General features: G+C 50.9%; 2 protein-coding genes across 2 annotated transcripts; one reads left to right on the top strand and one right to left on the bottom strand.

The window, feature by feature from the left end:
• Positions 1-1,296: 1,296 nt before the first annotated feature.
• On the top strand, positions 1,297-11,983 carry Guca1a (guanylate cyclase activator 1A). Its single transcript, XM_048445187.3, has 4 exons — positions 1,297-1,779; positions 10,453-10,602; positions 11,359-11,452; positions 11,722-11,983. Exons 1-4 carry the CDS (start codon positions 1,579-1,581, stop codon positions 11,883-11,885), a joined length of 609 nt encoding a protein of 202 aa, XP_048301144.3. The 5' UTR covers positions 1,297-1,578; the 3' UTR covers positions 11,886-11,983.
• A 1,340-nt stretch (positions 11,984-13,323) lies between these two features.
• On the bottom strand, positions 13,324-20,635 carry Guca1b (guanylate cyclase activator 1B). Its single transcript, XM_087897829.1, has 4 exons — positions 20,416-20,635; positions 17,047-17,196; positions 15,087-15,207; positions 13,324-14,049 (listed from the first exon to the last, which is right to left on the bottom strand). Exons 1-4 carry the CDS (start codon positions 20,620-20,622, stop codon positions 13,922-13,924), a joined length of 606 nt encoding a protein of 201 aa, XP_087753955.1. The 5' UTR covers positions 20,623-20,635; the 3' UTR covers positions 13,324-13,921.
• Between the last annotated feature and the right edge of the window lie 810 nt (positions 20,636-21,445).

The raw sequence follows: 21,445 nt of genomic DNA on the forward strand, positions 1-21,445 counted from the left end.
AAATACACAGAACGACTGAGATACAGCTGGTCTTCACATTGTGCCTGTCACTTACCTGTGACTATAAGGAAGTAACCCAAATACCCGGTTAGCACAGGCAGTAGGGCCAGGGCATAAGACCTCAAGGCCCACCCTGGTGACTCTTTCCAGTAAGCCTTAATCTCCTCAAGGACATACAGTCTTCCCAAATGCATCACCAGCTGGGGACACATAAGCCTGTGGGGGACAGTTCGTGTTCTAACCACAGTGTACCATGCAGGATGGTTGGAGACAGTTCTCCCTCAGGAGCCGAGTAGTCCCTCTGGGACTATAGAAGCCAGACACAGAGAGGAAGCATCCAGCTCAGACCCAGCTTCCCAGCTTGACTCCTCCCTGCCCTACAACCACAGCATGTCTGCCGCAGGAGGGACCTGACACTGAGGGCTGGGAATGACACCCACGGCACTGGTGGGCCTTTATGTATGTGGGGCCCAGAGATCGCTCGTCAACTCCTAGGGACATAGCCTAACTTTGGCACTGAGATTTTCACCCATCAACCATGTTGCCCCTGGGTGGTGACGAGTGCCACTGTTCAAACTCTTCAGTTGCTAGTTTCATAGACGCTGTTACAAATTGTTAAGAAACTCAAGGGTTTTCCATTATAAACTATTTTCAGAGGGTGGGCAGGGTTACAGGAGTCTGGGTGACACACAAGTGGCTTTGTCACTGAAAGCCCTACCAATGGGTGATGGTGCTCACAGAAGCTTCACCCTTTGAGCCCCTGGAGGGAGGCAGGTGCGTGGGTCTTCTCACCTTCAGTAATTGCTTGCTGATCATGTGCCCACTGGGGAGGGGTCTTTGACTTTCTCTTGGGAGTTGCATGGTCCTCTGTCCTCTCCAGGAGGGAATGCTTCAACCCAGAGGAAATGTCCATGAAGATTTGCGTGCGCATGGGTAGGGGTTCCTTCTAGCTCCTGCAGACATGTCTTAAAGGCCCCTAAACTCTGAATCCACGCAGCATTCCCATGTGATTGACATCTGAGTATAGTGTACACCTGAACAACTGCACACAGCAGCGCTGTCTGGGCCACTATGGCCTCTCTGTCTGGAGAGAAACCAGGCCTGTCTTACGTATGTCAGTCCCGTGTCTGAAGGCAAGAGCCAGAGCACTGAGAATGCAGTCGTATGAGAAGGGCACAGAGGTCACGGGATCACAGTAGCTGCTGGCCAGCCCCCCACCCGATCCCGTTAAGGGATTAAGGGACTGCAAACTGGGTAGAAATCCTCTCTTCCGCAGCTCAAGGCTCTAATCTTGGCACCACGGGTCTCTAAGCTTCTTCTATTTCTGTTCCTTGCCGTTCCAGCTGGTGTAAGGATTTGGCTTTAATACCAGTCCTGGCATCCCCTAGTCTGAATGTGAGTTACGGCCTGTTCACCTCCCTTTACAGTTGGCTACACCGTCTAACTCACCGGGTTGCCTTTGCTTAGGCTGGTGAGAAGGTAGGGCAGGTTTCAGAAAGCCGAGCCACCCTTGTGCAGGGGGAGTTAGGGAAAAGAACGCATCTCTCCATCTAGGGCAGTGCCTCGTGGGCCCGGACCATGGGCAACGTCGTGGAGGGCAAGTCAGTGGAGGAGCTGAGCAGCACCGAGTGCCACCAGTGGTACAAAAAGTTCATGACGGAGTGCCCCTCTGGCCAGCTCACCCTCTACGAATTCCGCCAGTTCTTTGGCCTCAAGAACCTGAGCCCCTCAGCCAGCCAGTATGTGGAACAGATGTTCGAGACCTTTGACTTCAACAAGGTGGGTAGAGGATGGGGGCCGTGGTTCTTGGGGGAGGCCTCCAGAAGTGGGAACAGGTGGGGGCGAGGGGGAGCGAACAGGAGAAAAGAAGCGTCCATCCTAACAGTTACTTCAGATTTTCACTGTTTGTGAGGCTGAGTCTTATTGTGGAGCCAAGACCGGCCTCCAACCCATGGTGAATCTCCTGCCTCAGCTTCCATGTTGCTAAAATTACAAGTGTACGTTGCTGCGTGCAGCATTAGCTACAGGGAGCTTGGGCCAGTTGGTTTTCCCGGCATCTTGTTTGTTTGAATGGTGGATCTCGACATTAGAGGTTTGATTCAGCAGATGTTAAGTGTCTCCACTTTAGGCCCTGCGGGTGCAGCGATAACAAGACCCACTTCACAGGGGAAAGTAGAGGTCAGAGGGGAGTGCACGCAGGGCAGTGGCTTCCAAGACAAGTGTGAGCTCATCCGAGCTGCCTGCCACTGAGCTTCCCAAGGTGCTGGTTCTGGGTGAATGTGATGCTTATGCAGAGACCTCCAGCTCCTTGGGTGTGAGGGGTGAAGCCAGAAGGGGGTGGAGAGAGAGAGAGAGAGAGAGAGAGAGAGAGAGAGAGAGAGAGAGAGAGAGAGAAGAGGAGATGAGGAGGAGAAGGGGGAGGAAAGGACAGGAGGGAAGGGGAGGGAAGGGGAGAGAAGTGGGGAGGGGAGAGGAGGGGAGGAGGAGACAGGAGGGGAGGGGAGGAAAGGAGAGAGGAGGGGAGAGGGAAGGAGAGAGGAGAGGGGGAGGGGAGAAGAGGGGAGGAGGAGATAGGAGGGGGGAGGGGAAAGGAGAGGGGGAGGGGAGAGGAGAAAGCAGGATACTGAGCTGCAGCCGAGGCTAAACTGGGCTGGGTTGGGCTGGGCTGGGCAGGCACACCATACCTGAGTCTCCATGATATTCTGAGTATTAGGACTGGGTACAGACTGGGACCCAAATATCTAACTCCCAACTCTCGGTGACCTTGGTTCACCTTTCCCCACGGCAGTCTGAAGGTGCAGGTGGAGAGTAAGTTGCATGTTTTCCTGGTAACTACCCAGATGCACTGAGTGAGACTCCCGGAGATGCCAGAGGGACAGGGAAGGACAGCCTTGAGCCGGGATTGAACCTAGGTCCCGCTCATCCGCCTGGATCTGATTCCAGGATGGGCACAGTTGGTTAAGTTTTCATTTGGAGCTGGGTGTGCTGGTGCACATTGTCAGTCCCGGCACTGGGGAGGAAGAGGCGCGCTGGCCTCTGTGATACCACAAGGACTACATAGTGGGACCCTGTCTGGGATGTTGGGGAAGGCAAAGAAAGAGAGACAGAGCTGAGAGAGAGACAGAGGTAGATTTGTTGGAGCTCATCTGTCAAGCTGCCAGTTCTGTACAGTCAGGTATAATGATGGAGGACCCCATACCCACAGACCTGCTTCCCCACCTGGTACTCTGTTGGTTACCATGGCCTCTCACTGGGACAGGGGGTCTCTCAGCAATGTGGGGTCCCATGTCCACTGTGGTCAGGGCTTCTAGGGGACACCAAGATCCTCCTGAGGTTATTTAAAACTCACTAAGAGGTGAGTTAAGAGGCCGAATCGGATTATGAGCTAAAGGAATATTTCAAGGGCAGAGTCCTGGTGACCGCGGGCTCTTCCAATGGGGGAGGTGAACCACAGAGCCCGAGATAGGGTGCTGAGGGGGAAGGGGTCAGCAGGGTGAACACCCCGAGTTCCAGGGGAAGCAGTGGTCCCTCCTGGCCAAGTTGGGAGGGGCCCAGGACCTGATCTTTAAACACACTGAGACATCCTCTCTCCACCTGCTAAGGAAGCCATTTGGGTCAAGACACATCTGTAGGAAGAGTCAAGCCACACACCACCCAGCTCCCCTACATTCACCTGACCCTTGTCACTTGTGTACCATCTCTTTAGTTTCTGTCACATGTTATCTGGAACTCAATCTTTCCCCTCAAAGTTGGGAGCTGGGCTCAGGGCTCATGCTGAATCTCTGCACATGGGAAGTAGGGGCAAGAAAATGTCCACGGTCATTCTCAGCTGCACAGTTAGCTGCCTGCCTGGGATGCATGAGACCCCATCCCCGCCCCCCAAACCCCAAATGTTCTCAGCTGCACAGTTAGCTAACAGCCTGCCTGGGATGCATGAGACCCCATCCCCGCCCCCCAAACCCCAAATATTCTCAGCTGCACAGTTACCAGCCTGCCTGGGAAGCTTGAGACACCATTCCTGTCCCCCAAGACCCACCAAACAACAGAAAACTCAGTCAATTTCTTGTCTCTACCCAACCTGGCTCCTCGTGACCGTACAGACCGTCCCCTGGGGCTTTGTGGTGCTCCAACTCTTGTCCTCTAGAGCAGTGGTTCCCACCCCCCTAACGCTGCGACCCTTTAATACAGCTCCTCACGTGCTGACCCCAACCATAATCTTGTTACTGCTAGAAATCAGAATGTAGCTATTTTTGGAGACAGGTTTTTCTGAGGGGTGGAGACCCACAGGTTGAGAACCACTGGTCTAGCACCTGCTGGCTCCGCCTCTAAGCCTCACCAACCCACTCCCTGGTTTCCTGGTTTCCTGGTTTAAACTTTATTAAGAAAATTGGTCTTCCATTTCTGCCTTTCCTGGCCATGGCTTTCCAATCAGAGCAGCTTTCGTTTTTAGATTTTATTTTTGGACTGGAGAGTTGGGCTCAGCAGTAACGAGCTCTTGACAAGGACTTGGGTTCGATTCCCAGCACCCAAATGGTGCTAACGACCTCCTGTTTCAGAAGATCCACTTGCTCTTCTGGCCTTTTTGGGCAAGATATACGTGCAGGCAATTTCCCACATGGATGAAAAATTATTTTTATTAATTTATTAATTCATATTTATAAATTTAAAAAAATTCATTCATTTGGTTTCTTGTTTTCTTTTCTTTCTTTCTTTCTTTTTTTTTGAGACAGGGTTTCTCTGTAGCTTTAGAGCTTGTCCTGGAACTAGCTCTTGTAGACCAATCTGGCTTCAAACTCACAGAGATCTGCCTGCCTCTGCCTCCCGAGTGCTGAAATTAAAGGTGTGCGCCACCATCCCCTGGGCAATAGGGATTTTATAATAAACATTAGCTTAATTAAGAAATTATTATAATGAAGAGCACAGTTAGGCATGTTAGTGCATGCTTGCAATTTCGGCACTGATCTGGCTGAGGCAGGAGAATCACCACAAGTCTGAGGCTACCCTGGGCTGTATAACAAGACTCTATCACACACACACAGAATCTGGATAACAGCCAATATGCCTTCCCACACCAGTGTATTCAGTTACTCTGTGGGTCACACTTTCTTGACCTTGACCATTGACATCAGCACCGGGCACTTTAAAAACCTGGCCTTGAGATAGGACACATTCCTGACCACTTACTTTCAAAGTAGAGAGAGGTTAAGCAGAGATGTTCAAATGACAGCCGAGGACAGGGTCTCATAGTCTAGGCTAGCCCCAAAGTCACTACCAAGGCTGAAGATAACTTTGAACTTTTTTTGTTGTTTTTGTTTAGTGAGACAGTAACAGTCCTGGTTGTAGACCAGGCTGGCCTCGAACTCACAGAGATCCACCTGTCTCTACCTCCTGAGTGTTGGGTTTAGAGACATGCACCACCACTGCCCAGCTGACTTTGAAAGTGTGCTCCCCCTTTGTGTACCCCATACCTGGTTTATACACTTGGTTTGGTATACCCCAAACCTGAGGCATGCCCAGCGAGCACTCTACCAACCGAGCTGCGTCCCCAGCCCTGGCTTTTGTTTTTGTGACAGAGTCTCACTATAGTTCAAGGCTGGCCTTGAACTGTGTCTGACCCTTCTATCTGCCCCTGGGTGCTGGTGTTACAGGTGTGTGCCACCAGGCTTCATTATCCAAGAGCCTAGCTTTGTAGATAAAGTTTTATTAGAGCATACTAGACTCATTATGAATTACAGGGCTGGGCCATAGCTCAGTGGTGGAATGCTTGCCTAGTGAGCCCAAGGCCCTGAGTTCTGTGGGTGCATCTTGACTGTACAGCTTGTGCAAGGCATGGGACTCAGTTCACCACATAAACTGGCTGTGATGGAGCCCACCTGTCAGCTCTGTATCCAAGAGGTGGAGGCAGGAGAATTAGAAGGTCAAAGTTATCTGGGCTACATGGGGACCAGCCAGGCTTAGAGACTGTTTTTTTTGTTTGTTTGTTTGTTTGTTTTGTTTTTTAAGGCTTGGTTTCTAGTCTCAGTACTATCAAAAAATTGTCTTGGCTGTGCCAAGATGACAATGGCTACTGCTTGACTCCAGGGCCGAAACACTGGCTCACCTGACTCTTTCAAAAGTTAGTTATTCCAGTGAGAAGACCTCTGGGTACCAGGTACACAGAGGAGGGGCAAACCAGGGAGGCAAAGGCAACGTCTGTGCCCTGCCCCCTCCTGTCTCTCCAGGGCACTGCTCTGCAGAGTCATGGCACCAGACACAGGTCCGGGTCGTCCTTTCGGTCTGTGTCTGGAGTAAAGTTTAGAAGACCCTGTTTCGTTCCTTCAGTTGTGTGACTTCATTTCTTTCAACTTCAGCTTGAGTGGGGACAGAAATGGGCAGCTCCTGGGAGCTGCTGCGGAATGAGATGAGCGAATCTACATTCTCAGCACAGGAAGTCCATGGGAAGTGCTGGGAGAGAGGACTTAGGGCTAGGGAACAACCAGCCAGTATAGTGCTCGCCAAGGCGGCCCCCACGTGAAAAACTGGATGCACAACTATAACTTCAGCCCTGGGGGAGGAGTCAGAGATAGGTGGGTTCCTGGAGCCCACTAGTCAGCAGTTTAGCTGACCAATGAGTTCCACCTCCCATGAGAGACCCTCTCTCAAAAAATACTGTGGAGAGCAACAGAGGAGGACACCTCACATCAACCTCTGACCTCTGAAAGTGCAGGCACGAACACACACACACATACACACACACACACACACACACGCATACACACGCACACACATGCACGCACGCACACGCACACACGCACACACACATGCACACACATGCACGTGCACACACACACACACGTACGCACATACACGCACACACCACAGCTGTCTAGTTACTGAGGAAGAATTCATTTCACAATCTTTTACTTAAATTATTTTTTGAGATGTTTCTATGGTTTGATACTCACTATGTAACCCAGTCTTACTTTAAACTTGGAACAATCCTCCTGCCTCAGCCTCATGGGTTATTGGGATTACAAGTGTGTACCGCCTTGCCCATGCCACAGTCTTGAAAGCTCATATCGCCTTTTTCATCTCCCTTGAGGAAATGAGGACTCAGTGAAGCCCTGCTACTTGTCCAAGGTCGTGTCTTCACAAAAGGTGACTTTGGCCTTTTTGGTTTTTCTGTTGTTTCTTTGTAACAGTAAGAGAAGGTGTTCGTAAAAATGTTCAGCGACTGAAAGACACTTAAAGAAATATTCAACATCCTTAGTCATCAGAGAAATGCAAATCAAAACAACTCTGAGATTCCATCTTAAACCTGTAAGAATGGCCAAGATCAAAAACACTGATGACAACTTATGCTGGAGAGGTTATGGGGAAAAGGGAACACTTCTGCATTGCTGGTGGGAATGCAAGCTGGTACAACCCCTTTGGATGCCATTGTGGCAATTTCTCAGAAAATTAGGAAACAACATTCCTTAAGACCCAGTAATATCACTTTTGGATATATATTCAAAGGATGCTCAATTGTGCCACAAGGACGTGTGCTCAACTATGTTCATAGCAGCATTGTTTGTCATAGCCAGAACCTGGAAACAACCTAAATGGCCCTCAATCAAAGAATGGATAAGAAAAATGTGGTACATTTACAAAATGGAGTACTACACAGCAGAAAAAAATAATGACAGCTTGAATTTTGCAGGAAAATGGATGGAGCTAGAAAACATTATTTTGAGTGAGGTAACCCAGACCCAGAAAGACAATTATCACATGTACTCACTTATAGGTGGTTTTTAAACATAAAGCAAAGAAAGCCAGTCTACAAACCACAATCCCAGAGAACTTAGACAACAATGTGGACACTAAGAGAGACTCACATAGATATAATCTACATGGGAAGTAGAAAGTAGAAAAAACCAAGATCTCTTGAGTAAATTGGGAGCATGGGGACACTGGGGGAGGATTGAAAGGGGAGGGAAGAGGCAGGGAGGGGAGCAGAGGAAAATGTAGAGCTCAAATACCAATTAAAAAAAAAGTTCAACAACACAAGAAGACAAAAAAGGAATATCAAGGTACCAGGGCTGAAGGCACACACTCTTATCCCAGCATCCAGGAAGCAAGGCAGGATGATCCTGGGTTCCAGACCAGCCTGGGCTGCATAAGATCCTGCTTATTTATTGTTATGCATCAAGTAATTTTCTCTCTTCTTCGAGCGCTGTTGCATAGGGGCCTTGTTCTACCCTGATGGCCACCCTGGGAAGTATGCTGGGTGCTGGGCAAAGACGTTGAGCTAAGGTGTGTGAAAGCCTTTGAACACAAAACAATACCATGCAAATGCTCACTATGAGCCTGATCCTTGTGTTGCTCAGGGTGGTCAAGGTCTTGCTTAAGGCCAAAGGTCAAACAGACCAGGGAATCTGAGACCATCTTGCCTCAACTGCCATATCCCTGCCGGCTCCCCTTGCATGCATCCGATGAGAGATATCATTACTGATTCAGATGGCCTTCCCACCGGCAGCTCTGCCTGCCATAGGCTTCTTCATTTACAGCTCCAATCTGCCTGCTTGGGTCTCTTGGTTCCCGAGTTATGGTTGGAAGCGGAGGAGCAGGCACTGCCGTTCTCGCCCCTCCTTGGCATGCTGGGGTTGAGCAGAGGATGGGAGCAGAGCGGCAGGGGCCCTGGAGGATTTCCTACCAACAGGTCTTGTGCTCCTTGAGCTGGGGATGTAGCTGAGCGGTAGCATGCCTGAGGTGCTTGAGGCCCTAGGTTCAATCCCCAGCATCGCAACAACTTCATGCTACATATGAAAATCACGTGTTCCTCCATGATCAGCCACCTTCAAGACTCAGTGGAAGTGTCACCTTGTCTTGAACCGCATTCTGCCCCGCCTTTGCAGAGTTGGGGTGATTCTGTAATGTCCTGTCCACATACTGGATGCCTTGTGATGGCATAGGCGTCTTCCCCTGCCCCCAAAGGGACTTTGTAGTGGTCATTTGAGGAGTAATCCTGGGCTGGAGAGATGGCTCGGTGGTTAAGAGCGCTTGCTGCTCTTCCAGAGGACCTGAGTTCACTTCCCAGCCCCATGTGGGCAGCTCATAATGGCTTGTAACTCCAGCTCCAGCAGATCTGACCCCTGTGCATCTGCACACACACACACACACACACACACACACACACACACACGGGAATAGATACTGGAGAAGTGGCTCAGTGACCGAGTGTGTGCTGCTCTTTCAGAGGACAGAGTTTAGTTCCCAGCCCCAACACTGGTACTCTGGTACTCACAGCTCCTCCAGGGGTTACGCTCTCCTCTTCTGACCTTCAAGGACACCCACACATACGGCAAACACACAGACACACTAATAAAGATAAATACATCTTTAGAAATTTATTTATTTTTGTTTTATGAGCTTTGGTGTTTATCATGGGTGTCAGGTCCCCAGGAACTGGAGTTACAGACAGCTGTGAGCTGCCATGTGGGTGCTGGGAATTGAACCAGGATCCTCTGGAAGAGTAGTCAGTGCTCTCAAATGCTAAGCTGTCTCTCCAGTCCAATAAATAAACTTATTAAAGAAAGCAAACAGAACTGGGCGTGGTGGTGCACACCTTTAATCCCAGCACTCGGGGGCAGAGGCAGGCGGATCTCTGAGTTCAAGGCCACCCTGGTCTACAAAGGGAGTTCCAGGATGGCCACGGTTACACAGAGAAACCCTGTCTCAAAAAAAAAAAAAAAGAGAAAGAAAGGCAACATCAAGCAGCGTACGCTGAGTTCCTGTGCTCCGCTGTGCGCGGCGCTCACGCTACAGCAGCTCCTTTCGTCCGAAGCAGTCCTGGCAGTGGGCACCACCGTCTCTCTTCTCCATGAGGAAGCCGAGAGCCATGGAAGTCTTTTGTCCCACATCCTAAAACTCCGAGATGGCCAAGAGGCAGGATACAAACCCGCACCTCCAACACCGTACTCCTGCAGGACAGGGCGACTGTTTCATTGAGCTCCGAGTTCTCCCAGTCTTTCTCAGCACACAACAGGGCTCAGTGGAACTTGAAGCCAAGAGGAAAGGGCCAAGCCAGCAACACAAGAGCGCTCCCAAATGAGTCACGTTTCCAGCCCTGGCTCCTGCTCTTCCTTCTCCCACCTGCTTAGGCTGTGAGAAGGGTCCCTGTTTGGGAATCTAAGGGAAGCAGTGGGGTGGATTTGACAGGTTTGATTGACAGCCTCTGAGGAAGATGAGAGGCAGGCAATGCTGAAGTCTCTAGAAGGACAGATATTGGTAGGACAAGGAGATGGCTTCTGCTCCCTTCTGCTTAGCATCTGAGGGCTTTTGGATGCGGGGTGGGGTGGGGGTGTGAGAAGGGAGGGTGTGAGGTGGGCAGAGGCCTTGGGGCGGGGTTCTGACAGAAGCTGGAGGGGCTCTGAGTAGGGTGGGCGGAGGCCTGGAGTGCTTACCCCGCCTTGCCCGTCTCCCCTCACTCAGGATGGCTACATTGACTTCATGGAGTACGTGGCCGCCCTCAGCCTGGTCCTCAAGGGCAAGGTGGAACAGAAGTTACGCTGGTATTTCAAGCTCTACGATGTGGACGGCAACGGGTGCATAGACAGGGATGAGCTGCTCACCATCATCCGGGTAACTCCAGGTGCAGAGGGCTGGGCCAGTGGTGCGCGGTGGGTGGTCAAGGGCAGGTGCCTGGGCTGAGAGCCCCGGGTTAGAAATGAGATGGGATTTGGGACCGAGGGATGACAGGTTTCTCACCAGCTGCATGATCTGGACCTCAGTTTCTTCACTGGCACTAAGGCATCACTAAACCTCCACTCTTTACGTGTGTGGGTGTGTATACGTGTGACGTCAGAGCAGGGCGCCAAGTGTCTTTCTCTGTCGTTCCGTTCCATCTTCTTGAGTCAGGGTCTCTCACTGGAGCTAGGTTGGTGACCAGCAAGCCCCAGCAGGCCTCTTGCCCCACTCCCGCCCCCAGCCCCAGGGTGACAGGAGCAGGACCACACCTGGCTTTTTACCTGGACAGCCAGCATGCTTTTACCGCCATCTCAGCATTTGTTTTTTGAGACGGAATCTCACTCTGTAGACTCACGAAGGTCTGCCTGTCTCTGCCTCTGCCTCCCCAGTACAGAAATTTAAGTCATGTGCCACCGGCACCTCCTAGCCCTTGCTTTGAATGACAGGATCTTACATTGTAGTGCAAACTGGTTCACAACTTGACCTTATTGATCTCGAATTTGAGGCAATTCTGCCTCAGTCTCCCAAGCGCCTGAGGCCCTGGTACCACCATCTCCACTCTGAACCGCTCTTGAGTTCTGACAAGTTCATTCTGCTGCCCCTCCCACCACGGAGAAGGACGGATCCCCTCACTTCTGTCTGTCCTTCCAGGCCATCCGAACCATTAATCCCTGGAGCGACTCATCCATGAGCGCGGAGGAGTTCACAGATACCGTGTTTGCCAAGATCGACATCAACGGGGATGGTGAGGGGGCCGAGGGGGGGTTCCCCGGCGGTTGGCGGCATCCCTGGACAGGGGCAACAGAGGAGAAGGAAAGGGGACCTTCTGCTGGTCACCTCCTCTACCCACCTCTGCTGTGGCTCAGAACTGGATTTTAGGGATCCCTACACTAGATCCTGGGTTCTAGACCAATGCCCCCAAAGCTGGCTCTGTCCCTGCCCTGTGCAAACATCCAGCTCCGAGCCCTGGACTACTGAGACGTCATCCTGCGAATCCCTTTCTCTCCTTCCCAGGGGAACTGTCTCTGGAGGAGTTCATGGAAGGCGTCCAGAAGGACCAGATGCTCCTGGACACGCTGACCCGAAGCCTGGACTTGACCGGCATTGTGCGCAGACTCCAGAACGGTGAACAGGAGGAGGAAGACGCTGGCAACCCCGTAGCGGAGGCTGCGGGCTGAGCCTCACCCCGAGGCTTCTGTATGCTGAGGGTTGGCCCGGTGTGGTGCCTGATGTGATTGTTTTGTTCTTGTCTTAGCATTATATAGAATCTCCTGAACTCAGAGGCTCCTCTTGTTTCTTTGGGTGCATAGTGCCTGTGGGGGTTGGGGGAGCAGTAGCGTGGAGAGGAGAGCCCCCACACAGAGAATGGGCCTTGGTCCCTCCTTCCTGCTTGGTACTTTCTGGTGGCATCTCTCCAATCTGATGCCCCTCTCTGGACCAGTCATATCTTCTTGCCCAGCTTCCCCGCTGTATTTCCCAGGCCACTTCCTTTTGGATGCGGGAACTCTGATGGAATCCTGGTATCTGCTGATGCAGCTTCAGGCAGTCACAGCCTCATCCACCTCCATGATTTGGGGGAACAAATCTCTTTTCCTATCTGGGATGCTGTTCATGTTTTCCATGGAACGTTTTCATCTAAGTGATTTCTAAAGGAACCATTATAGCAACATCCTAGGAAATATGAAACCCCCAAGGGGCTGAGAGACGGCTCAGGCCCAAGAGCTAGTTGTTCTAGCCGAGGACCTAGCACCCACATGGCAGCTCACACATATCTGTAACTCCAGTCCCGGAGATTGGATACCCTCTCTGGCCTTTGTGGACAATGCACACACATGGTGCGCAGACATGTGCAGGCGAAGCATCCGTGCACATAAAATAGAAATAAGAACAAAACAAAACAAAACAAATCACCTGAAGTTCAAGCTGGGTACTATGGTGCACACCAGTGATACCAGTACCCAAGGGGGATTGACATGGGTCTTAAGCTAACATGGGCTTCTTTAACTATCACAACTGCCCCCAAAAGGAAAGCAAGTAATCCCTCCCTAAGGAACAAAACAACAACAAAAACCTGGGCTTATTGGCTCATACTTGTAATCTTAGGACTCTGGGGCTGGAGGCAGGAGTTCTGGCTAGCCTGGGCTATAGAGTGATCTCCAGTCTAGCCTGAGCTACAGTGTGGAACCTTTCTCAAACAAGCAAAGAAACTTCCCTCAAGGTCAATAAGTTATTTTACTTTATTTTAACATACAATCACATGTACTCAGTGTAAAGTCGATAACCCATCAGGCTTGCGGGAGGGGGGAGGGAAGGGGGTCCCTGTCTAAGAGTGACACCGGTTCCACTTCCTGTCCTCCAAGGTGCCTTCCCCAGCTGCACTGATGTGAAGGGCAGAGGAAGGCAGGAGGGCTAGCCAGGGAGGTCCCTGGAAATCTAGTTTCTATATTGGGGTTGACTTCTATATAATAATCTAGGAACTGCCTAGTTAGCCTGCAGGAGATTAGAGGTCCAACAGCAGCCGGAGGTAAAATCTGGCCTGGAACCCCAATGCATAGGTGCCTGGTTCTCCCCAGAGGTGAAGAGAAGGTGTCTCCAGCCTTAATGAGGCATGTGGGCTTATGGCTAGAAATGGTGGCAGGCTCCCGCAGGAGATGGGGTGAGGGGGAGGAACTGGGGAGTAGCACCCATCTGACACATCCTCTGTTCAGCTCAGCAGACCTCCAGGAGCCGGAGGATCACAGAGGTAACTGTGTCATCTGCCCTTTGTCAGCCCTGGCGAAGCCATCCTGGGGAGGAGGCTGCCCGGGTAGTGGGGCAGTCACGATCCTTCCCCATCCTTACTCTGTTCTGACTGCTCCCTACCTAAGTCTTTGCCTCCCACCCTACCTCCCCTCCAGCTGCCCCATTTCTGCTGGGAACACCTAAAGATTAGAGGGAGCCCCACGTCTCCCAGCTAAGGCCCAGCTCTTGTAGGAGCAGCTAGGGAGCAGTGTAACAGAGTCCCCTACAACACTAGGAAATCTTGAGAATGGGCTGAACCCCAGTGGGCTTCTTCAGCCCAGCAGCCATGGCTCATCCCCTTGCTCTCCCACACCGGGTCGGATATCAGGAAGACCACACCAAGCAGCAGTGGGCCTGAGCCAACTAGGCCAAGGGCCTCCTGTTACTTTGAAAACCTGGGGGACCCCGGAGGTTTGGAAGGGTCCCCAGGCCCTCAGAACATGGCACTTCTCCGCCTTTGCTGAGTGATCCAGCCACCAGGGTTGACGTCCATCTGCAGCATCTTCATCACCCACTTGTCACGACGGGCGCCTTCGACGAACTCGGTCAGAGACAGCTGGCCTGAGCGAGGGGGGAGACACGGTCACAAGGCGAGGGGAGCAGGCCTGGGCTGGGAAGGCCCTCCTCCCTCCTTCTCCCTACAAACCAGACCGAAGCCTCGGATTCGAAGCCTGTGGCTTGTCCATTCTGCGTCTAGAGGAGTTTCTTGCAACTCATAAGTTGTGTGTGTGTGCGTGTGTGCACGCGTGCGTACGTGTGTGTGCATGTATGTGCTCAAGCTCAAGCATGTATGCATATGGAAGCCAAAGGACAGTTTCTGGTGTCATTCCTCAGGTACCAACTACTTTCTTCCTTTCTTTTCCTTTTCCTTTCCTTTCCTTTCCTTTCCTTTCCTTTCCTTTCCTTTCCTTTCCTTTCCTTTCCTTTCCTTTCCTTTCCTTTTCTTTCTTCTTTCTTTTCTTTTCTTTCTTTTTTTTGAGACAGGGTCTCACTGTGTAGCCCTGGTTGACTTGGAATTCACGACGGAGCCCAGCCTAGCCTTGAATTCACAACCTCCTGCCTCTGCCTCGCTCACATCATCATCACTATTGTATAGGGATAGGATGGGGCATACATGCTCACCATCGTGTGAATGGGAAGGTTAGGAGACAACCTGCAGTGGTTGGTTCTCTCCTTCAACCAGGGATTTAATTCAGGTCATCAGGTTTGGTGACAAGTGCCTTTATACACTGAACCATTTCTCTGGTATCTTTTTATCTTCAAAAAAAATATATTTAGGTCTGGAGAAACAGCTCCGTGGTTAGGAGCCCTGGTTGCTCTTACAGAGGACCCAAGTTCAATTCTTAGCAGTCACATGGTGGCTCACAGTTGTCTGTAACTCCAGTTTCAGGGGGTCCAACACTCTTTTTTGGGGGGTCATTGCACGCACATGCTGCACAGACATACATGCAGGCAAAACACTCATGTACATAAAGCAAAATTAAAATAATTATTGTTATTTTTAGGCTCAGCCTCTATCAGCCACTCTCAGAAGAGCTGCACCCCACGAATGTGTGCTCAGGTGGTTTTGGGTGCCCCTTTCCCCAGCTCTCTCTCACCGTCTCCGTTCTCATCCACCAGGAGAAAGATCCTGTCCACGACCTCCTCAGGCGTGAGCAGCTGGTCCTGCTGCTCTGGGTCCAGCTCCACGCGGCAGGCCTTCTTCAGCTTGTAAATCGCCTGCCAGAGAGAAAGAGCTAGGCTCCTCTGTGTCTCTTAGTGCCAGCTCCCTATTGCTGGCCTCCAGGCTGGTGTCACCTAACTCAGATATCCTGGTTACTCTCTGTTCATTTGACACTAGCTGGAGTCACCTGGGGAGAGGGAGCCTCAGCTGAGAAAGCACCTCCAGTAGGCAAGTCTACTGGGCACTTCGGCAGTTTCTGGATTAATGATAGACACGGGGAGCCTCGCCCAGGTCCACTGTGGGCGATGCTCCTCTGAAGCTCATTGGCAAGCCCACTTCGTGGAATCCAAGAGCTTTAGAATGAAAGACTGTCTCAAAACAAACAAATGAATAAACACAGAAAACGTGGAGGGGCTCCAGCGATGTTTCGGTGGTTAAGAACACCGACTGCTCTTCCAGAGGATCAGGCCTGGGTTGCCAGTACCCACGTGATGGTTAACAACTCCCGTCACTCCAGTTTAGGGACCTGACCCCTCTTCTGGCTCCTGAGGGCACAACACACAAGTGGGGCACCACTGTACATGCAGGAAAAGCACCCATACACATAAAATAGTAAAATAAACGGATTGCCTCGCACATTCTCCCTACCCCACAAAAAGAAACAATTTTGATTTTTATTGACTCTTCTTTTTATGTTAGTTGATTGGAACTGTTAATGTGATTGGGCTGAGAGATGCCTAGAAGGTTTGTTAAACATACCTTCATGTAAGGGAGGTGTTTCCCAGAGCCAAGCAGATCAAAAGGGCTCTGACAGAATGAATGGTTTACCCTGTGGATGGACACAAAACCTGAGAGGCCTATGAGAGGAGATCACGGGAGCTTGGAGGACCCTGTCTAGAAGGGGGTCTTTGCCTGGTGCCCCTCGGCCTGGTTGCCTCCTGGCTGCTGTGATGTGAGCAGCCTCCCCACCGCATGCTCCAGTCACCATGGCACTGTGTCCATGCTGATGGACAGAAGGACGGAGGAGTGAGACTTTGGGATCGTGACCCAACCCACCCTCCCTGCTTTAAATTCCTCCCTCAAACGCTGTCACAGCAGTGAGGATTTTGACTCCAAATTGTTCTCTTGTGCACTTGTTTTCTCTCCTTTTATGACAGCGTCTTACTCTAGCCGAAGCTGGTATGGAATTCCCCACACAGGGAGCTCTGGTCTTGAATGCTCGACCTTCACGCTCAAGTCTCCTGCGTGCTGAGACTGCAGCGTGAGCTTTGCTTTCTACCTTATTCGTTTCTTCTTTTTAAATTTTTGGGTTTAATTTGCTCTTCTTAATTTCTGTAGGTGGCTGCTTAGGTCACTGGCATTCTTTTTTTTTTTTAAATATTTATTTATTTATTATGTATACAATATTCTGTCTGTGTGTGTGCCTGCAGGCCAGAAGAGGGCACCAGACCCCATTACAGATGGTTGTGAGCCACCATGTGGTTGCTGGGAATTGAACTCAGGACCTTTGGAAGAGCAGGCAATGCTCTTAACCTCTGAGCCATCTCTCCAGCCCCCATGGTCACTGGCATTCTTGCTTTCTTTTCTCAAATTGAAATTTGTTACTATTACCGTCACCGTTATTGTGTATGTGTGAGCAGCAGGTGTGTCAGAGGGTGACACGTGCGTACCACGGCGAACGAGTGGAGGTCGGGGACAACTTCCACACCTGTCCTCTTACTCCACCGTGAGATCCCAGGGGTTGAGTTTAAGTTGTCAGGCTTGGCGGCAACCACACAGCAGGGACATTTCGATGACCCCCAGATAACACATTGTGAATGGTTTCATCTCTTCTACCCCAACTCAGTGGCCAGAAGTGAGAAGAGGGTGGGGCGCTCTCACGGGCAGATACTGACCTCCACGATGTCCAGAAGCTCTAGGCGGTCGATGCAGCCGTTGCGGTCCTTGTCATAGATCTTGAAGGTCCACTTGAGCTTGTGCTCCAGGGTGCCCCTCAGCACGAGGTTCAGGGCAGCCACGTACTCCAGGAAGTCGATGGTGTTGTCCTGCGTGGAGTGCGGGTAGTGTTGAGGCTACAGATCCCAGCTTCACCCCACCCCAGGGAGCAGGTATGAGTCCCAGTGACTGTCCCTGGACTCCAACAGGGCTCTGTGTCATGGTGCACACGGTTCCTCACCCCGAGACCCTGCTCTTTATCTGCCTCACCCTTCCGTATAGCTGGGATGGCAGGCCCGTGCCACCAGGTCTAGAGAAATGGCCCTCATCATCTGTCCAGAATTTCCTATTCCTATAATATTGTCTCTCAACACGATTCACTTTCCACGACGACCTCCGTGCTGCAAGAGGCACATTCTGGCATAGCTCCTTCCTGGTACAGCCTCCTCCCCTGTGAGGTCATAGAAACTCTGGGACCATTTCTCGGGCGCCTCTGGCTGGGTTAATCTCATCTGTGCATAGATCAGCAACATTACCCACTGTAGCCTGAGATGGATGGAAACACCCATATACTCGGCACAGGCTGGAGGCACTAGGGCGATTAGTTGCTCTGGCTCTCCCTGGCTCGGCTGCACTGTGCCCTGGCCCGGCAGCAGCTACACAGGAAGTTCAAACTGGTGCCTGTGCTGCAGGCCTGTCCAGGCGATATGGTCTTGAAAGGTCCGCAAACAAACAGAGGGAATCCGGACTAACAAGAGGTGGCTTCAGCTGTCCCTTACATTTATTTTTTGTAGATTTATTTATTTTGTTTTACGTGTTTGAATGTTTTGCCTGCATGTGTATATGTATACCACATGTGTGCCTGGTGCCCATGGAGGTCAGAATAGGGGCATTGGATCACATGGCACTGGACTTATGGATGGTGTGAGCCACTATGTGGATGTTGTGGATGCTGGTAATCAAGCCTGGGTCCACTGAACTTTGAGCCATCTCTCCAGCCCTCATCCTCCTTTTATAAAACTCCAACCCCAGGCTACTCTCAGGAGAGGAGAGGAGGGGCAGAGATAAGAGGCTGAAGCAGGGGGATCTCGAGTTTTAGGCCAGACTGGGCTACCTAGTGAGACCTTGTCTCAAACGAGTTGGAGAGATGATTCAATAGTTAAGAGCACTTGTTCTTGCAATGAACCTAGGTTCAGTTCCCAGCATGCACAGGGCAGCTCACAACCATCTATGACTCTGGTTCTAGGGAATCGGGTGCCCTCTGACCTCCCTGAGCACCAGACATACACTCCACTAATCAGCAAACAAGGATACAAAACTCTCACATACAAAAAATAAAATTAAATCTAGAAATAACAACAAAACTTCCAGCCTTCTAAATAGGAACACTGGACCAGGAGTTAAGAATTGGCCTTGGGAAAATAGGCTCACTTTCTTGGTTTGGATCTGTTTGTTTGGAACGGGGTCTGTCTGTGGAGTCAGCGTTGGCCTCACACTAGGATGCTTTCCAAGGTTGGATGGCAGCACACATGACCACCCCCACCACCAATGCACCAGCTCTCACGCCAGTTTTTTCATCATTTAATTTAATTTAGACAAAAAACCACAGCCCTCCCTGGTGAGGCTCCTATGGCCTTGAGGAGGTGAGGAGGAGGTGGACCTGTGAGGTCTGATGTTGGCTCTGGGCCCTGTGGTGCTTCATGACTGATCTCAGCAGAAGAGGCTCCATTGCATTGAAACTGCTGAGCCTACCACCCTCTGACTGGAACTAAGAGTGTGGCCTTAGACCTCATGTGGCATCCCATTGAGCCAGCTTGGCACAAATTCTTCTGCATACTCTTTCTTCAGATTGCAAAAGGCTGCACATGGGGGCTGGAGAGATGGCTCAGCAGTCAAAGGCAGGTACTTGCCTTGCTGAGGACCAGAGTTCTGCTCTCAGCCCCACCACTTTTAACTCCAGTTCTAGGGGATTCATTGCTCTCTTCTGGTCACCATGGGAACTGCACTCACGTGTGCAAAACCACACATAATTTAAAATCCAGAGTGCATTGGTGTCTACTTGCTATCCCTGTGTCCTTGTGCTGAGAGAGTGGGTACAGGAGGATTTATGGGCTTCATGACCAACCAGTTTATTCTAGTTGATAAGCTCTGGGCCAATGAGAGATGGTGTCACAAAAACAAGGTGGATGCTTCCTAGGAAATGGCACCTGAGATCCATCTCTGGCCTCCAAATGCACACATGAAAATGTGCGCACACACACACACACACACACACACACACACACACACACACACATAAATTTTAAAGCCTGGGGCGCTGGCGAGATGGCTCAGAGGATAAGAGCACTGGCTGCTCTTCCAGAGGTCCTGAGTTCAATTCCCAGCAACCACATGGTGGCTCACAACCATCTGTAATGAGGTCTGGTGCCCTCTTCTGGCCTGCAGGGATCCATGCAGGCAGAATATTGTATATATAATAAATAAATCTTTAAAAAATTTTAAAGTCTGACTACCATGTTGCATTATATAATTTAGTACCTTAGTATATAAAATAGTAACTTAGCTGCTTGTACTATTGAAAGGCTTAAGGAAATTCTGGGATTTGATTCATGTAATCCCCCATGAATTAAAGCGTTGAAAAGGGAAGCTGGAGAGAAGGCTCAGCAGTTAAGAGCAATTACTGGTCTACCAGAGGACTGTCGTTTTTGGATACCAGTATCCTCATTGGGCAGCTCACAAATACTGGCGACTGTAGCTCTAAGGTATCTGACGCTCCTTTCTGGCTTCGTGGGTGCGCATGCACGCAGACACATGTGCGCGCGCACAGGCACACACACGTGCACACAGGCACACACAGTTAGAAGGGGCTTTTGCAACCACCCACCCACCTCCCTTTCAGCATCACAACAGGGAAGAACTGGGCAGCCTCCATCTGGAGGGCCCTAGCAAGGGGTGCCTGGAGGGCCCTAGCAAGGGATGCGCTCATCTTTGCTAGGATGGCTTTGGGACATCTCAGTCCCTTGTGTTTAGAGCAACAGGGGCCCTATAGGGTTTGAAAAAACCGTGTCCTTCTGTTGTAGTTCTTCCGCCCAAAATGCACAGATAAGGCCCAGGCTATGTGCCAGTGACCTTTGCCTCTGAGGAAGAGGATGTCGAGAGCCAATGAGAAGAGGGGAAAGGACAAATGATGGGAGAGAGAGAGAGAGGATCTGGGGAAATGGTGAGGCAGAAAGGCAAGGGGCATGGACAGGAAAGCAGGAGAGTGGATCTGTGGCCTCACCCTGAGGGGCTCGAGGGTGGGTCACAGGTCCCCCTGCAGGGCTCCTTACCCCATTCTTGTCAAAGGCTCGGAACATGCCCTCCACATACTGGGTGGCCTCCTCATTGCCGGTGACCTTGAAGAAGCGCTTAAACTCATGCATGAAGAGCGTACCGCTGGGACACTCGACCACAAACTTCTTGTACCACTCCTGCAGCTCCGCCACGTCCATCTCCCCCGCAGCCTCCGCCTGCTCCCAGCTGAACTGCTGGCCCATTTCGGCTTTGTGAACTCAAAAGGCCCCGTGCCTGCTCTAAGGCCTCGGCTGACCTTAGGCTCCGGCCCTCTGCCTCCGTTGCCTTGGTTAGACCAGCCCTTTCATTGTCTCGGGGAAACCGAAGCTGATTGGTAGTGAAGGGACCTCCAGAAGGGGGGCAGCCCAGTTCAGCTTAGCTGTGTAAGACCATTAGAAGATTCCCGGAGTGTCTGACCTGCATATGGCTAAGTCTCCTCCGCCTTGCCCCTCCACGGGTCCGGCAAGAGACAGCAGTCTATAAGAACCCTGGGGTTTTTCTTGGTCCCACCAATGTCCTCGGCTCCCTCACAGACCATGCCTGAATCTTGAGTTTTTTGTTTTCCAGCTTAAAGGACAAATGCTTCTCCCCAGCCATCACTCAGGCCCTGAAGCGACCCCTCCCATTCTCTTCCAAGCACTAAAGACCGGCAGGACCGGGGAGTCTGTATCTTCAAGCATCTTATGTTGAAGTATCTTATATTAAAGACCACATGAACCTGCTTCGGAAGCAGTTACATATTCATTATGTTGACCAACTATATATTCGCTACACATAAAATCAATTTCATATTCATTGTGCATGACTGTAATCCCAGCACTGGAGAGGCAAGGGGATCTTGAGTTCAAAACCACTCTGGGCTACCCTATTGACACAGGAAGGCAGCTGCCCCATCCCCCCACCCCCTGCGGCAAGCTATCTTTTAGATTCTATTTATTTATTTATTTATTTATTTATTTATTTATTTATTTAGAGACAGGTTCTCACATTGTAGCTCTGGCTGTCCTGGAACTCACTGTGTAAAGC

The sequence above is a fragment of the Myodes glareolus genome, chromosome 18 (genome assembly GCF_982192425.1).
Source record: "Myodes glareolus chromosome 18, mMyoGla1.1, whole genome shotgun sequence".
In the NCBI taxonomy this organism is placed as follows: domain Eukaryota; kingdom Metazoa; phylum Chordata; class Mammalia; order Rodentia; family Cricetidae; genus Myodes; species Myodes glareolus.

What these genes read in the sequence shown, in the direction of transcription:
- Guca1a (XM_048445187.3), top strand. Translation starts at nt 1,579, where the DNA reads ATGGGCAACGTCGTGGAGGGCAAGTCAGTGGAGGAGCTGAGCAGCACC. An exon ending in AGACCTTTGACTTCAACAAG is followed by an intron (nt 1,780 to 10,452) that starts GTGGGTAGAGGA and finishes CCCCTCACTCAG; the next exon opens with GATGGCTACATTGACTTCAT. An exon ending in AGCTGCTCACCATCATCCGG is followed by an intron (nt 10,603 to 11,358) that starts GTAACTCCAGGT and finishes CTGTCCTTCCAG; the next exon opens with GCCATCCGAACCATTAATCC.
- Guca1b (XM_087897829.1), bottom strand. Translation starts at nt 20,622, where the DNA reads ATGGGCCAGCAGTTCAGCTGGGAGCAGGCGGAGGCTGCGGGGGAGATG. An exon ending in GAGCCTTTGACAAGAATGGG is followed by an intron (nt 17,197 to 20,415) that starts GTAAGGAGCCCT and finishes CACTCCACGCAG; the next exon opens with GACAACACCATCGACTTCCT. An exon ending in AGCTTCTGGACATCGTGGAG is followed by an intron (nt 15,208 to 17,046) that starts GTCAGTATCTGC and finishes TCTCTCTGGCAG; the next exon opens with GCGATTTACAAGCTGAAGAA.